Below are 15,971 nucleotides of genomic sequence, written 5' to 3' on the forward strand. Positions count from 1 at the left end.
GTCTGCATTGCAGCTGCAGTTAAAGCTGAAATCATTTCCTCTTTAGTCCAGTTAGCATGCACAAGTCCATTGGCTTCACACACCTTGGTTAACTAGTTCTTTGTCAGCTTACCATAATCCTCTGCTGACATCTTTGCCTGCTTTCCATGACTAAACTAAACTAATAAAAATAAATAAAACTGTTGTGAAAATGAAACTCTGAGTGTTTACCTTGTGGCTGTTGAGAGTACACACACCTTCAGTGACAAATGCTCACAGGCTGCTGAAGTTCAATTTATATCCCACAGCTCTGCCACCAATATGTGACTGCTTCTCTTTACCAGTAATCAAGAAGCCTTAATCCCCACCACTGACACCGGTGAGAGATGGTCACTAAAAACAGGAATGGATTTACACAGTATTTTGAGATGCAGCTCCCTGCATCAAGCACATTTCCCCCCAACAGCACACAGGGAACACACCCCAGACCTGGGACTGGACTATCTGTCTCTCCAGATCCCAAACAAAGCTCACTTTGGAGCACTGTGTCCCAGTTACAAGTAGCTGACACCCCCAAACCTGGGTATTTAATTTTTGCGCCCTGCACACACACACACACACACACACACACACACACACACACACACACACACACACACACACACACACAAACACACACACACACACACACACACACACACACACACACACACACACACACACACACACACACACACACACACACACACTCCTTGGAAAGGCTGGTACAGATTTACTAACTGAACCCCTTCTGCCCAGACTATAAGGTAACTTCGCTGCCACCAGTTAACCACACTCAGGCTCTAACGAGAGTATACAATTACAGTGAATAAAATCAATACTAACAGGCTTTTAGGAGTGGCCAAGGTAACAGTAAAACAAACACAAGTACCCTCAAGACATAAAAAATGTTCTCTAAGAGACCGGCCACAATGAAAGGTATAAAATATTTAACAATAAATAATAAAATAGGAAACTTGAGAATACTAGATATCTAAGTACAACAAACACCAGAGATTCAATCACAGGAGAAATAAACATAACACTGTTGGACAGATTCAAACAGATGCAGAAAAACAAGTTAACTAGTCACACTGTAGTTCCTGACTGTCTAAAGAATAACTGTTCCCTAGCTAAATTAATTAATACAGCAAGGCAAGATTAGATGCTGAGATGGTTACTTCCACAGGGCTGATGAGATGAACTTCCAACTAACTGAACTGAACTCAACTAATAAGTAAACTGTGATAACTGACATAGATCTTTTATATCAGGTTCAAACAAAACAAAACAAGCTGCTGTGAGAGTTCTGTCATCTCAGTGCTGGTTATAGAATGACATCACATTTGATCACCTGACTCTGGCACAATACACTCTCACAGTTTTGCTAAGATTTGTTGCAGTATTTGAAAATTATAGAACAATTTCAAAAAACTTCTACTCTTCCCTTCTAGAATTCTTCGTTTAAACATAAACATAAACATTTAATTATTTAGTTATAATAACACCGTTGACACATTTTTCACACAAGCATCTGTACAAATCAATGGGATAGTCAAATGATACAAACTTATTTACAAAATTCCAGCTAACTATGCCTGCATGTTACACATGCACTGCCCTATTCTCCATGGCACAGATGGCAATACCTGACATCATCACAACATAAACAAATAGTGATTAGGTCTCCAGGCATAATCCTTACTAATTGCTTTCCACATGGATACCAAGAAATTTACCTATTTCATGGCATCCATGCCTGGAACATATAATAAGTAGGTTATGATCAGAGACCCGATCGTAATCCTCTACATTACAGGTGGAAAGTCCTAGCCAAACATATGTTAACACATCTGCTGGAAGTGCTGTACAGCTATATGCTACAAATGAATTGTTTTATAAAAGACTGTGTAAAAATATTAAACAGTAATGTTTTTCAAGGAACAACATGAGCTTAGATTTTAATTTAGCATCATTCAGAACTGGCATCTTTTTGTAATGAGGATCATCTGATTTTTTTTTTTATGTTGGGGATGGGATGCAATGAATATGTTATGAGAAAATGTGGTTATATCATTATACCTGTGTTCTTTGGAAGTGTTAAAAAAGTTAAAACATTCCAGTATGTTTGGGCATTACACTCTGATAAGGAGAGATATCAGAATTAAAGTTGTTATTAGGTCCAAAAGCCTGATGAATGAGTCAAACAAAGTCTCAAAAGTACATTAGGATCATGCCCCAAAAAGGAACGTGGGGGAAAAGAATGTTAAACTGCGTTCAATTTATCATCCTCCTGTTCTTAATCTTACTGAACTGAGCTCAGTCATCATACTTTTAAAAAGAAACATGTTTTTTTTTCAAATGTGAATGATAAGGCTGCAAGTAAATATATATTTTAATTAAGAGTTCATAGTTGTATTGAGTTTTGCTTGGCATGTTCATATAGGTTATTTCTAACTTAGCAGATGCAGAGTAAAAGACTGTCAAAATGGTTATTACATCAGAGTACTCACCAGACTCGAAGCAGTGACTTCACTGTATGAGAGACCTTTGGGACTGATCAGGAAGTGATCATGTTCTTTGCTGACTCTGAGCTAAAAGGAACATAAAATACATTTGAGTTAAAAAACAGACTGTACTCATGTCATCCTTCCAAATGTACAATGTGCCACTAACATGAGGTCATTCTAAAATGTAATTTGGCTTGTAGCGACTAAAGCTTTACCTTCTTTAGGTGTCAGACATAGTTTAAAATCAAAATGTCGATGGCACATTGTCGATACCAATAATGCAAAGTCCAAACAGCGACGGTTGAACATGTTGAACAATGGTATTCCGAACTGCAAAATCTTGCTCTCTTTTTGACCCATGTTAGCACTTGTTTGTAGGTGTGGTGCAGTCAGAAATGTCGACTTTCGGTGTTTTTGCAACATTCTGAGAAGTTGGCATTATGGATTTCGTGCAAAGGAGTCAACGAAATACACATTCGCTGATGACTGAGCGACAATTTGATAGTAAATAATCAGATACATTACCAAAATCATATTCTGTGTACAAAAAAGGTTTTACCTTTTGAAATCTTACCAAAACTGTTACTGACATGCTTGGGCTGGCAGAATATCTGCACCTGAGGTAGAAGATGAAGGGTTCATACGCTTTACTGCAGTAATGCCACTATACCATGAATACGGCTAGGCAAGTATGATGCTAAGCATAATGCAGCAACCTACTGCTTTTACATCAGGCATTACAATTCATTCATAGAAGGAAGCTCTCTCAAAGGTCATAACTACTTGGAAAAATCTCCTAAATAATGTAGAGCTCTTGAGGACTTGTATCTTCCCTGGGCCTTGAGCATAAACTCACAGCTGTTTATCTGAATAAATTCAGATGTGAAGACAATGTAAAACATGAGCATGATATGTATCATTTGGCTAGCTCTTGCTTCCATTTTGCAAACTAAGCATTTTAAATATTTTGAATTAATAGAACAGGGAACATTCATAATTGTGGGATTTAAGGAGCAGAAACATCAACGGAATGAATTCTCTCATAAGGGATGAGAAAATTCACTGTAAGGTGGTGAGAAACTTTGTTAAATACATTTATACAATGGAAATAGTACAATTGCTAGTCTGGTCTAATACTATGTTACATATTACATTTATATATTTTTTAAAGAGTAATGTAGCATTTTAATTGTTTTTATTAGAACAGGAACCCTAAACATTTCTGCTGATGATCATCTACTAGCATTATTTTCAACACTTACTTCACCATTGCTGAGGTTGGGGCCTGATTCCACACAGTGACAGGTAAAAACATGAGCAGAATATTTTAAAAAAGCCACTTGAAGAAGTATGTAAAAATCGTTCATTTTCTCAGAACAAGGAGCAACTTTGAGTTAGCATATATGTTTTGTGTGTGTGTGTATGTACATATGATCTCAGCTGGCTCTCATTTTTTATAAATATCAGGTACAAAATGGAAAGTTGGCATATTCTCATTTTTAACAAGGGCCTCAGGTTTACTATTAATGACCCCCTAATACCATTAATGATACCATTAAGTTTCTTACTGTAAATGTACTTCATTGTTAGTGAGAGGCATCACATTCATAGCAGAGGAATGCCCTGACTAGCACACTCCATTATGGTTGGGTTAGTTTTTTTACATTAATTTACAGCAGCTGCCTGTTTCTGTGCATCCTTTATACTGCTTCATATAACAGTCTGGTAAATCTCATTTAAAATTAATGACACATTCTGATTCCCTTCTCTTACTCAGTGCTTTTCCTGTCATCATATTTCATTTGGTTCATATTCAAATCCATGTTTCTGTCTCCCTGTTTCTTTCTTTCTTTGTTTTACACTGGACTAATCTTTTACAAACATTGAACGGATTTTTATTTCCCATTAATACTGCTTTATGGCAAATGCTGTAAGTAACGTAGCAATGATTAGAGAAGAAGACACAAAAATTATAAAATTCTTTCAGGGTAAACTATATCCACTATCTCTGTTTCTAGTCCTACATAAAAAATGCCAGTAATTCAGCTTTAATAGAGTTTATTTTCAGTTTGCTTAGTTTATTAGTAGTAAGATTACACCTGCAATAATCATGATTGTTTATAAACTGCATGATAATATTTAAATGTAGAGATCTTTCCTCGGGGTACTTTGAAAATCTGCAAAATTTATTCTTGTGTGCATGCTGTTGGATAATTTAAAAAAATTGCAAGGCAGACATGAAGTAACTTTATTAGTCTTCTTTACAGAATTATGTGTGGAATATTCAGCAGAAACTCTTTAGCACTCCACTGTAAAAAAGCATGTGTACTATTTTAACCATTCTACTAAGGCAGTAGTTCTGTCTGTGCAAGCACATACTGCTCACTGACAATTCTGGCATTTGTTGTGACTTTTTATTTTACTTTTCTAGTAAGACTTTGATCCTGCCAGTTTACATAGTTACTACTCACTGAAAACTATGTCATTAAATAATAGTGTTGTCAGTTTTCAATAGATTATATGAAATCTTGTTTTACTGGCAGAGACTGAAACTTATATATATATATATGTTGTTGTCTTTCGGCTTTTCCCAGTTAGGGGTTGCAACAGCGGAACTCCGGTCCACTAATGATTGGCAGTAGACTTTCACAAACGCCGAGGTGCCAGCTCGATGTTCAACCTTCAATGAAGGCACGCCCATTTACGCATGTCTTTTGAACGCCCAGCCAACCGCGGGGAGGACATGCAGACTCCACACAGAAGGCACTCCCTGCACTCTAGCCGAGAATCGAACAGGAAAACCTCTTGCTGTGAGGCAACAATGATACTGCTGTACCACCACGGATATATATATATACATATATACATATATATATATATATATATATATATATATATATATATATATATATATATATATATATATATACAGTGGATATAAAAAGTATACACACCCCTGTTAAAATGCTAGGTTTTTGTGATATGAAAAATGAGACCACAATAAATCATTTCAGAAATATTCCCACCTTTAATGTGACCTATAATTTGTACAATTCAGTTGAAAAACAAACAAATCTGTTGGGGGGGGATATAAAAAATAAAAAACATACAATAAGCTGGTTGCATAAGTCTGCACACCCTTAAACTAATACTTTGTTGAAGCACTTTTTGATTTAATTACAGCTTTCAGTCTTCTGGACCCAACTGGTCAGGGCTGCACGTATGGTATCAAGGGACTCAGACTTTCTGGAGGAATGCCAACTATTAAAAGGGTATGTTTGTCATACGTGGTTACCCTAGACAGCTTATTGACAAACTTATTAAAGAAGTAGTAGAAAAAAGAGATTTGGGGATATACCAGCCCATCCTTTGCAAAAAACGTATATATGGTCTTTTACCATTCCCTTTGGTTAAGAATCAGAATGACCATGATTCTGCACCATGGTTGAAGCTCATTACACCTTTTTAGTACTGATAGTGAAGCAAGCAATTTTGACAATTATTCAAAAAAATTGGTCCCTAATACAAAATGACAATGACCTGAGAGGCAAATTACCAGATGTGCCCAGGATAGTGTGGAAAAGGGGTCAGAACTTAAAACAATTATTGGAAGGCCAGGTTCAGAGACTCCCAGGGAGGAGAGGTATGTTCCAATGTAACATGTGTAATTTTTGTTTACACATGGTTGCAGGGAAACTTTCAGCCTTAGGAACCATAGCTATAAGGTGAAATACAAATTAAAAATCAAATTTAATTGATAATCAAAAGGCGTTATTTACTTAGCTCAGTGCCAACAATGTATTGCATTTTATATTGGTAAGACCGACAGGAAATTACGTGACCGGGTCAATGAACATCTATACCATATTATAAAAGGAAAACTTAACAAGGCGTTAGCTATACACGTCAGAGAACCCCAACCATAAATTTTTGTTCAGAGCAGTGGATTGTATCCAGTCTGATGGTAGGGGTGGCCCTGACTCTGTACGGTTAGAGGTATTGGAACTTCTTTGGCAGTTGTGCACTGATGCATGTTCTTTTCCAGTCTTGAATGAAACATGCACTGTTAATTGTATTTTAAAATTGAAGAGCTTAACTAGGTAAATAGCCCAGGTCACTTGATATTTATATATATATATATATATATATATATATATATATATATATATATATATATATATTTTATATATTTATTTATTTTTTAATATATATTTATATACACAAACATGTATAGATTAACAACAATAGAGAATGGGTTTATAAGGTTGATTTTATTTTATGAATATCCAGGATTTTAAATACCTGATAGGATGTGACAGCCTACCAGTGTTTGTAGTTGTGAACATGTGACTAGGGGTGATTTGTATATATTGCAGTGGTGTGTTTACTGTTTTTATCTGAAGTTACACAATTGTGTGGGACGAAAAGCGCTTCATTTAATAAATTATTTTTGTTATTCTACACGACAGTGACTTATTGCTACGTGTGTGTTGGTTTTGGACTTAGCCTTCAGTTTTTTGTTGCGTTCTTCTAACATTTTAAGTTTGTAAGAACAATATTTAAAAATTGTCCCTATTTTTAAGGCTTTGCCCAGATTTCTTGCTCTAAGAGGTTGAGAGGTATGTCTCGCACTGATACACAAACTCACTTCCCTAGGGACCCACAGTGCTACCATATTAAGCCATTACATTTATAAATATATATATATATATATATATATATATATATATATATATGTTCATACGCACATATATATGCATGGGTATGTCTGTGTGCATGTGTGTGTGTTTGTACACATGTATGTACACATTTTTGTGTGAATACATGTGTGCAAACATCTGTGTGTGTGATTGTGCAGTTTTGAAATAATGATTGTCAGTTTGACTGTGAAATATATTAATGCCTCTTCCTATCTCTTGCATAGGTTTGATTATCCATCTGTCTGTGTACTTTTCTGCTGTTTCACTGCCAACTACCTAGTACTTGCCTATCAGCTTTTCTGCTCCTTCTATTGGAAAATACATTGCTGTATATATGCATCCCTGCTAGTCTTTCTCTATGTCTAGGTACCCTAGGAGTGTCTATATCACATCTGGCAAATATTTCTGCCAGCTTACTTACTAGAAAATTGTTTACCTATGATGTTTTTATTTCTCTCCCCGCAGCGGTCACTTTAAGTACCTGTTTGTTTTCCTACTTCTACCTGCCTCTTAGTCTCTCTTTCTTGCTCCATTGCTGCAAAGCTTGGATGAAGCCTACTTACAACAATGATAGTTACAGAACTGTGAACATTACTAAGCAATGCTTGGTCGTCTGTTTGGTTACTTTCTGAAATAAATCATACTCAAAACTGAAATAAATCATACTCAAAACTCCTATGTCTTTAACTTTAATTAATTCAACATTCTCTTCTTGGTATCAATGAAATCTAAAATTTCAGAATGAAGGTTCATAAAAATTACTTATTAAATGCAGGGCAACAGATTGTTCCGGTCTCCTGGAATCCAGAGTAAAGCTACCGTTTACATATGGATGCTTGCAATTAGTGACCAAGGAAGGACATCCTGTGCTATGAAGGCTTATCTGGGCTGTTTACTGAGAGACAAGTTACAAAACACGGTTATTAACAGGTCTGTCAATGGCAGCAGGCAAAACTCCTCTTCCTCACTGTCATCATCATCATCATCTCTGCGACCACCCCTGACATGAGTCCTGTGTGCTTAGCTGTATCTGAACAAACACTGATTAATGACAGAAAATGGGACAAGAAACCATATTTGACTTGGAATCAGAAGAAAGACACCCCAGGAGTGTACTACCTTATCAGCTGTGTGTGTTTACTTCAGTATTTCCTAAAGGGTACAATCAATATATTCCCTGTCTTGTAGTTCTTTTTTTTGATGGCTTATTATTTCTAAGATCCCAAAATTAGACTTGCTATGGTGTTTTCTTGCTCATGTTCCTTAACTCCTCTTCTACTCCTCTGCTTAGCTAGAAACATAGTCTGTGTTTTTCCACTTTAATAAAAAATGCTCCCTCCTTTTACAGCACAAGAATGCTGGCTTACCAGCTTGAAAACTTTGGTAAAAACACGTTTTTATGAAATAGGCAAGGAAAATTAAGATATCTGATTGGTCATCAGGGATACGTAAAATATGTTCAATTAATTCCTAATAAAAGCCTTGCTCAAAATGAAACAAACTCTAAATCTCCCCAAAAGAAAAAATATTATTTCATAACTGCAACCAGAGTTACTTGGGCTTCTGGGCTCTACATTCAATACATATTACTGGACATTGAGATTTGTGCTAGTTCCTCACATCATTATGAGGGCAGAAAGAGCTTTTCTGTACAGGACCAAGCATGCACTAGTGCCTGTTTATGGTATGGCAATAACCTTATACCAAATTTCTGTACAGGACCAAGCATGCACTAGTGCCTGTTTATGGTATGGCAATAACCTTATACCAAAAAACCCAAACTCTGAACACTGTTCTCTCGCATTCGCTGTCAAAGGCTCTAACCCTGGGCTAGCCCAACAGTTCTCTGCCTGTACTAATAGTGGAGGTATATATAATTCAAGGTGAATTATTGTTCCGCCTTTTTCTTAATGTATCACAATCAACTGAAGTAACTCTCTCTAGTCTTGAACGTTTGCATCAGTGTGATTCACACCTGACTAAGGCATTTTATGTGAAATAGTTTAAACAGTTGCAAAGGCTTTTGTGGCAACAGTGAGTAGAACTAGGTATGATGAAACTGTAAATGATCCAAAGGAAGGGTAGTCTACAAAGATATAGGCTGGGATTCAGAAAGGCTTAGTACTAAGGGGAAGCCTTAACATAACTCTTTTCCAACTCACGGTAAAGCTTTCTGATTCTTAGACTGCCTACTGCTATGGTTTCCCATGAGGGCAGTTTCATATGCAGAGCCACATGATAATGTAGCAATCCAGGGGAACATCTAATGTTTATTATCCATGTGCTCTCCCCAGAGCTGCCAACAGCCCCCAGTTCAGGGAATTGCTCAGTAGCATAAAATTTCACTTCTGGTGGAAAAAAATGAATCTGTCAAAGGACAGCAGTCACCCATTCACTCCTATGGGAGCAGTCACAGTGCAAGTAAGTTCAGCAAAGATGTGGGGGAGGTATGTGTTAGTGTGTGGATGTATGCATTTGCATGCCTGTAGGGGATGAATGAAGAGGCATTAGTGTGTGTATGTGTGTATATAACTGTATGGTCACACTGGGGGGTTCACAGGTGTACTAGGCTAATGGCCCTGGAGCCTTTACAAGCCTAGCCCACAGAAGTGCTCTGGCATCATGCCACCTGACATTAGTTCCCAGTGCCTCTATCAAGTAGAGCCACTAGACTGATACCCGGGGTGAATCTTCTATTACCCATCCACTCATCAAGATTTCTCTTGAAAAGGGACAGTGAGGTGCTCTGCTTGACATATATGGGAAGTCTATTCCAGAGCATGGGCAGTCTCTGGGTGAGGAAACTGTCCCTCCAGCATGTTCTCTTGATTGTGGTAATGAGGTTGAGGTCTCTGGAGCACGTGGTGTGGAAGGGTTGGAATTTCTTTAGATGTAGCATTTCTAACAGAGCTGGGTCAGACATGGCTTTGTAAGTTAAGCAGAGATCACCTCTAAGTAGGCGATATGAGACAGAGAATAGCTGGCGTCTTTTGAGTCTGTCCATGTAGGACATGTGTTTAATGTCTAGGATCCTCTTTGTGAGGTATTTCTGTGGCCTCTCCAGCTGTTGCAGGTGTCTAGTGAGGTACATGCCAAATGGGGTATTATACTCAATGATTGGTCTAATGAGGGTAGAGTAGAGAGAGATGATGACCTCTTTCTTCGAGGATGCAAAACCACTGGTAATGAGATGTGCCACATAGAAGGACTTTCTGACCACAGTGGCAATGCAATGGTTGAAGGAGAGGTTGCTGTCAACCTGAATCCCCAGATCTATTATAACACCTTCAGTGTTCAGTGGGCTCCCATCAATGTGGTAATTAGTGGGAATTGAGTTTTTACCAAAGGGGATGATGACACATTTTTTGGCATTAAGCTTAAGGCCATGGTTTCAACACCAGTCATTGGTCTCAGTGAGGCCTTTCTGTAGGATGTCTGCATCACTTGGGAAGTTAATAATAGCTCCCAGCTTGCAGTCATCTGCGAACTTGGTCAGCCAAGGTCCCTTTGTGTTGGCCTGGACTTCTGAGATGTGGATGCTGAACATGAGAGGACCAAAGACCGATCCCTGTGGTACTCAACTTGTGACTGGTCTGCAGTCTGACTTGGAGTCTGCTACTTTTATACTGTGTGTTCTATCTGTGAGCCAATTTCCAGCCCTCCTAGTGATATAGGGGTTGATGCCTAGTTTGGTGAGTTCATCAATAATTCCCGAGTGAGGAATGGTATCAAAGGCCTTGGCCAGATCGAGGTAGGCTGTATGCCCTGCCTTACCTTCATCCACAGCCCTGGTGACTGATTCAAAGAAATCAACCAGGTTGAGCAGGCATGATCTCCCCTTCACAAAGCCAAATTGCGTGGGGTCTAGAGTTTGGAGATTTCCTATATCTTTTTTAATCAGGTCCATGATGATATGCTCCACAGCTTTACATATCAGACTTGTCAGGCTAATGGGGCGATAATTCCCAGGGTCTGTAGTCGCTCCCCCTTTATGGAGAGGGATGACTGTAGCAGTGTGCCATTCGGTATGGACAAAACCTGAGGTGAGGCTGTGACTGAACAGGGCACACAAATCTGGTGCCAGTTCACTTTGCTGTTCATGTAGAACACAGCCAGGGATATTATTGGGTCCCATGGAAGCTGTATTCTTGGCTTTGGATAATGCAGCTTTAACCTGTGTTTCAGTAATGTTGGGTGCCTGGCATTCTTCCAGTACTGTGATTGGTCCTTTAGGGAGGGAAGAGGGGTAAAATTGGCACTGAATCTGTTGGCCAGTATGTTGGCAGTATCTGTTGGCTCAGTATAGGAGGTACCACTGTGCAGTAACTCAGAGCAAATCTGGGTATTGCCGTGGAGGTTCTTGATATAACTATAGAAGGCTTTGTGAATGTTTTTAGTGTCTGCCGCAATTCTGCCTTCATAGCTGGCTTTGGAGGATTTGATGAGGGATCTCAACTTTCTGCTGAGGGTAATAAGGGAGTTTTTCCAGTCTTGGGACTTCACCTTTTTCTGCAATAGTTTCTTCCTTCTGTTGTAGAGTTTATTAATGGCAGGGGACCACCAGATTAGCTTCCTTTTTTTGGAAGAGCGCGTTCTGGTTCTGTTGGGTATGGCTAGTTCCATGCATTTATGTATATGTTCATACAGTGGATTGGTGTATAATTCAGCAGTCATGCAGCTATTTTCCATTGGCATGGGTGTCGTGAAGTTAGCCACCTCTGTTTTTAGGAGCCCAAAGTCAGCTTTGGAGAAGTTTTTCAAGGTGGTTACCTTTGCGGGGGGTGTGGGTGAGATGTGGATTTCCATGGTGATTAGTTTATGGTCGGATCTGACCAGGAAGGGATTGACTACTGGTGTAGAGCAATGGTTGCCCATGTTAGTAATAACCAGGTCAAGGATGTTGCTTCCTCTAGCAGGGGTCAGAATGAGCTGGTCCAGGGCACTGGAAATTATGAATTCCAGGAAACGTTGGGCCATTATATTTGTGCTTGAGTAGTTTTCCCAGTTGATGGAGGGGTAGTTGAAGTCTCGTAGTATGAGAGTGTTGGGTTGGACCTTGATAGATTGCACGGTGCTTAGGAAGGTGGAGTGAGAGTCTAGAGACATAGTTGGGGACCTATAGCAGGCTATGACCTGGATCGCCATCTTACTCAATGTTAGTTGTACCTGAAGTATCTCAGATGCATTATGCTGGGCTACTAGTTGGGAGATGTGCATATCCTTTATGAATATGGAGACACCACCACCTTTGGAGCGTCGGTCCATGTTTCAGGGCTGAAAGGTGTGGAATGATTTATAACCTGGTAGTGCAGGGGTACTTTCTTCCACTTTAAACCAGGTCTCCGTTACAGCACAAATGTCTATGTTCTCCATTTTGAGGAGTGCTTTAAGTGAGTGCATCTTGAAATTTAGACTTCTAGCACTGAGCAGCATGACCCTCAGATTGCATTTATTTATGGCTGTTACGGTGGTAATTTGGTCTTTGGAACACCACCTAAAAAAGGCACTGCAGGGGTGGTAAGAGCCTTAGCCAGTTCCTGGAAGTACAGGGGTGACAGATGCAGGCCATCTCTAGCAAAGCATTGAGGTCTGTCAGTCATGTCATCCCAAGCAGACAGATACTGGATCCCCTTAGAATGACACCAGAAACTTAGCCAATTGTTGAAGTCAATCATTTTTTGTTTGTACTGCAGTATCATTCTGGGTGACGGTAGGATACTGCTCGGGGCTAGGGTCATACCTGCCTGGGCCACATAATCCAAGAGCTCCACCATGTCTCTTTTCATGTAGTCCAGGGAGGTGCATCTTGGGTCATTCACACCCACATAGACAATGACAGAGTCATACTTGTACTTGTTGTGGAGTGACCTGAGTGCATGTGTTATGTGTTGGATTCTGGCACCTGATAGACAGTTGACTGTTACCTTCTCCTTAGTCAACCTAGTGAGTGGGACATCTGTGTGCCTCACTACTGAGTCACCCATGATTAGTGTATTGGGCAAGGTGTTTAGCCTTAGGGGCTTAGGTTGAGGGGCACACTGTGGAGGTGAGCTGTGTGTCCTGTGGTTTATACTGTGTTGTGGTGGTTGAGTGCATTTCTGTCTTGGAAGTCTCTGCTGTTTGGGTAAATTTCTATTGAGAGCTTCTGCAAGGGTGGGTGCATGGTTTGTGTTTTTATGTGAGAGCTGTGATGGTGGGTTTTCTGGAGGGCTATGTGTTCCATGTGGTGTGGTATAGGTGTTGACCTTCTTCTCTTGACCAGCTAGTCCGATCTTGGCTAGAGAGTGCATAGCTTCCAATTTGGTGATATAAGTGCATCTCTCACAAGTCTGAGTGTTGGGGGGTAAGAGGAGAGGGTTGTCTGTGTACATGAGGCAGTTGCTACACTGCCTCAGAATGCCCAAGTGCACCAGGTGAATAGGAGAAAGCACAGGATACTGCCCTTTAATCATGCCAGGAGAGGTGGTTGTAACTACTAAGTACTGGAGCTATTTCAGTGAAAAACAGCTAGTGCTGATGGCACTTGGGTGTGCTACAAAAATTGCTACAAAAACCTGCTGAACTGCAAAGCAAGTAAGCTATTTGAAGTGCAAGAGAGAGATAAAGAGCTAGCAAGATCTAATTGAAAAACTGAAGAGCAGACTTTCTGGCACCAGTAATAGTTTACCTCAGCTCGGCGCCGCTGAACAGAGCTTAAACAAGTGCAAACCCATGCAAACATGGGCTTTTAAACCAAAAAGTTGAAAAGGATGGAAAAAGTGCCCAAATGGCCAATATACTACAATTTCTGGGAAAAAAAACACTCCTCTTGTGGTAGATAGGCTACATAGTGCTTACCTCTCACACTGATAAGCTAGAAGGGTTCCCTTAAACACAGAACGGCTTGGGGGGAGGCTCAGAAGCTTACAAACAGTCCTGGATACAGCAAATCTGTATCAGGACTAGACAAGTTACAAGAAAGGTGGAAAACAAGCTTAAAACGTTTTTTTTTTTTTTACAGAAAAGCAGCTAAAACAGCAGTAAAATAATTCAAATGCAGTGCAAGCTAGCACACGAGTCTGTAACAATATTAAAGTAAATACAGTTTAAATAAATGCAATTAAATTAAAAAACAACTAAAAAAAAGTGCAGAAAACAGTAAATTAGGAAAAAAACAAAATGGCGGCACTTATAGTATCTCTTTCCCATTCCTGATGCTCTTGCAGTCTGCAGGATGCCAAAACTGGATCCACGGAGCTTAAACAAGTGCAAACTTGAGCAAATGCGGGCTTTTAAACCAGAAAGTTGAAAGGGATGGAAAAACTGCCCAAACGGCCAACAAACTACAATTTCTGGACCAGAAACTACTTTTCTTGTGGTAGATAGGCTACCTAGTTCTTACCACTCACAGTGGTAAGCTAGAAGGCTTCCCTCCAAAACAGAAAGGCTTTGGGGGGGGGGGGCTCAGAAGCTTCCAAACAGTCCTGGATACAGCAAATCTGTATCTGGACTGGACTAGACTAGTTACAGGAAAGGTGGGAAACAAGCACAAATGCAAGCTTTTAAACCAAAAGAGATTCTACAGTTAGTATGGAATTGAGAGAGTGTGTGTGTGTATGTTTTCTTATGTGTATTGGAGCTTTGGCATGGCTGAATGGTTGAGTGTTACAGTGACTGTGATCAACTGTGTGGTTGGGCTTGTTTGATGCTGGGTGGTGTGATGCCCCTCTTCTAGGCCAGCAATCAAGCAGCCTCAATCCATACAGTAACACCAGTGAGGGATGTTCACTTGGAACAAAAATAGACACACACAGTATTTTCTGATGCAGCTCTCTGCAACTAGCACAATTTCCCTTAAGAGCACACAGGGAACACACTCCATCCAGGGGCTGAGTTTCCCTCTCTCTCTTCAGGCCCCAATAAGACTCCCCATTGGCTGAGCTGTAGAGTTGAATCCTGAGGTGAGTGTTCCAAGCCAAGTCCTCCAACATCCTCTTTGTGAAATCAATGCTCTATGTCCCTGCTCTGAGTAGCTGACACACACACTCACTGAGATTTGATTTTCACACACACCTGGGAAAGGCTGGCACAAATTTACTAGCTCTGCTACCTTTGCTCAGACTATAAGGTAGGTACTGCCACCAGAAACTCCAAAGCCAGCTACTCTAAGGCTGTTACAAGCATACCCAATTATACTGAGTAAAATTATTACTAATACAAATGGTAGTGTTTGAGGAATGAAGCAATGCATTCAGGAGTGGCCACAGTGTCAGCAAATAAATATGAGTATTCTCAAAGGTTAAAATACTGTGTAAAAGACCAGCCATAATGAAAAGTTAAATATATTTAAATAATAAAAGTACATGAACATACTAAATATCTATTTACAGTGAACACCAGAGTTTCAATCACAGGAAATATTAAAAATAACACAAATGGATAGATGCACACAGATACAGAAAAATAGTATTTAAGTAATTTCACTATATTTTTCTGGCTGATCTAAAGAATTACTATTCCCTGATTACTTACTAAATAGGTGAGTGGTCTTCCTTGTTGGTCAGGTTTCAAAAATAAACTGCTGTAAGACTTCTGTCTCATCTATCATTAAACATAATTTCAGTGCTGGATTACAGAATGACATCACTTGCATCTCATCTGACTCTGGTTCCTACACTACCCCCTTTGTGAGAAACTGAACCAGAATTTAGCACATATGTGTTGCCATACGCATAGCTAGAGCATTGCTGAGATATGTTATAGC

At 39.5% G+C, this 15,971-nt stretch overlaps 1 protein-coding gene across 2 annotated transcripts in view; it reads right to left on the bottom strand.

Annotated features, from left to right (window-relative positions):
• ADD2 (adducin 2) overlaps window positions 1-15,971 on the bottom strand; it is a 906,318-nt gene that overhangs the window by 387,490 nt on the left and 502,857 nt on the right. For both annotated transcript variants that reach the window (XM_044083076.1, XM_044083077.1), the window contains exon 5: window positions 2,532-2,612. In XM_044083076.1, the coding sequence (XP_043939011.1) occupies window positions 2,532-2,612 (81 nt within the window). The remainder of the gene's footprint in view (window positions 1-2,531; window positions 2,613-15,971) is intronic.

This window comes from Protopterus annectens, chromosome 9.part0 (genome assembly GCF_019279795.1).
Source record: "Protopterus annectens isolate FY-2018-M chromosome 9.part0, PAN1.0, whole genome shotgun sequence".
Classification (NCBI taxonomy): domain Eukaryota; kingdom Metazoa; phylum Chordata; order Ceratodontiformes; family Protopteridae; genus Protopterus; species Protopterus annectens.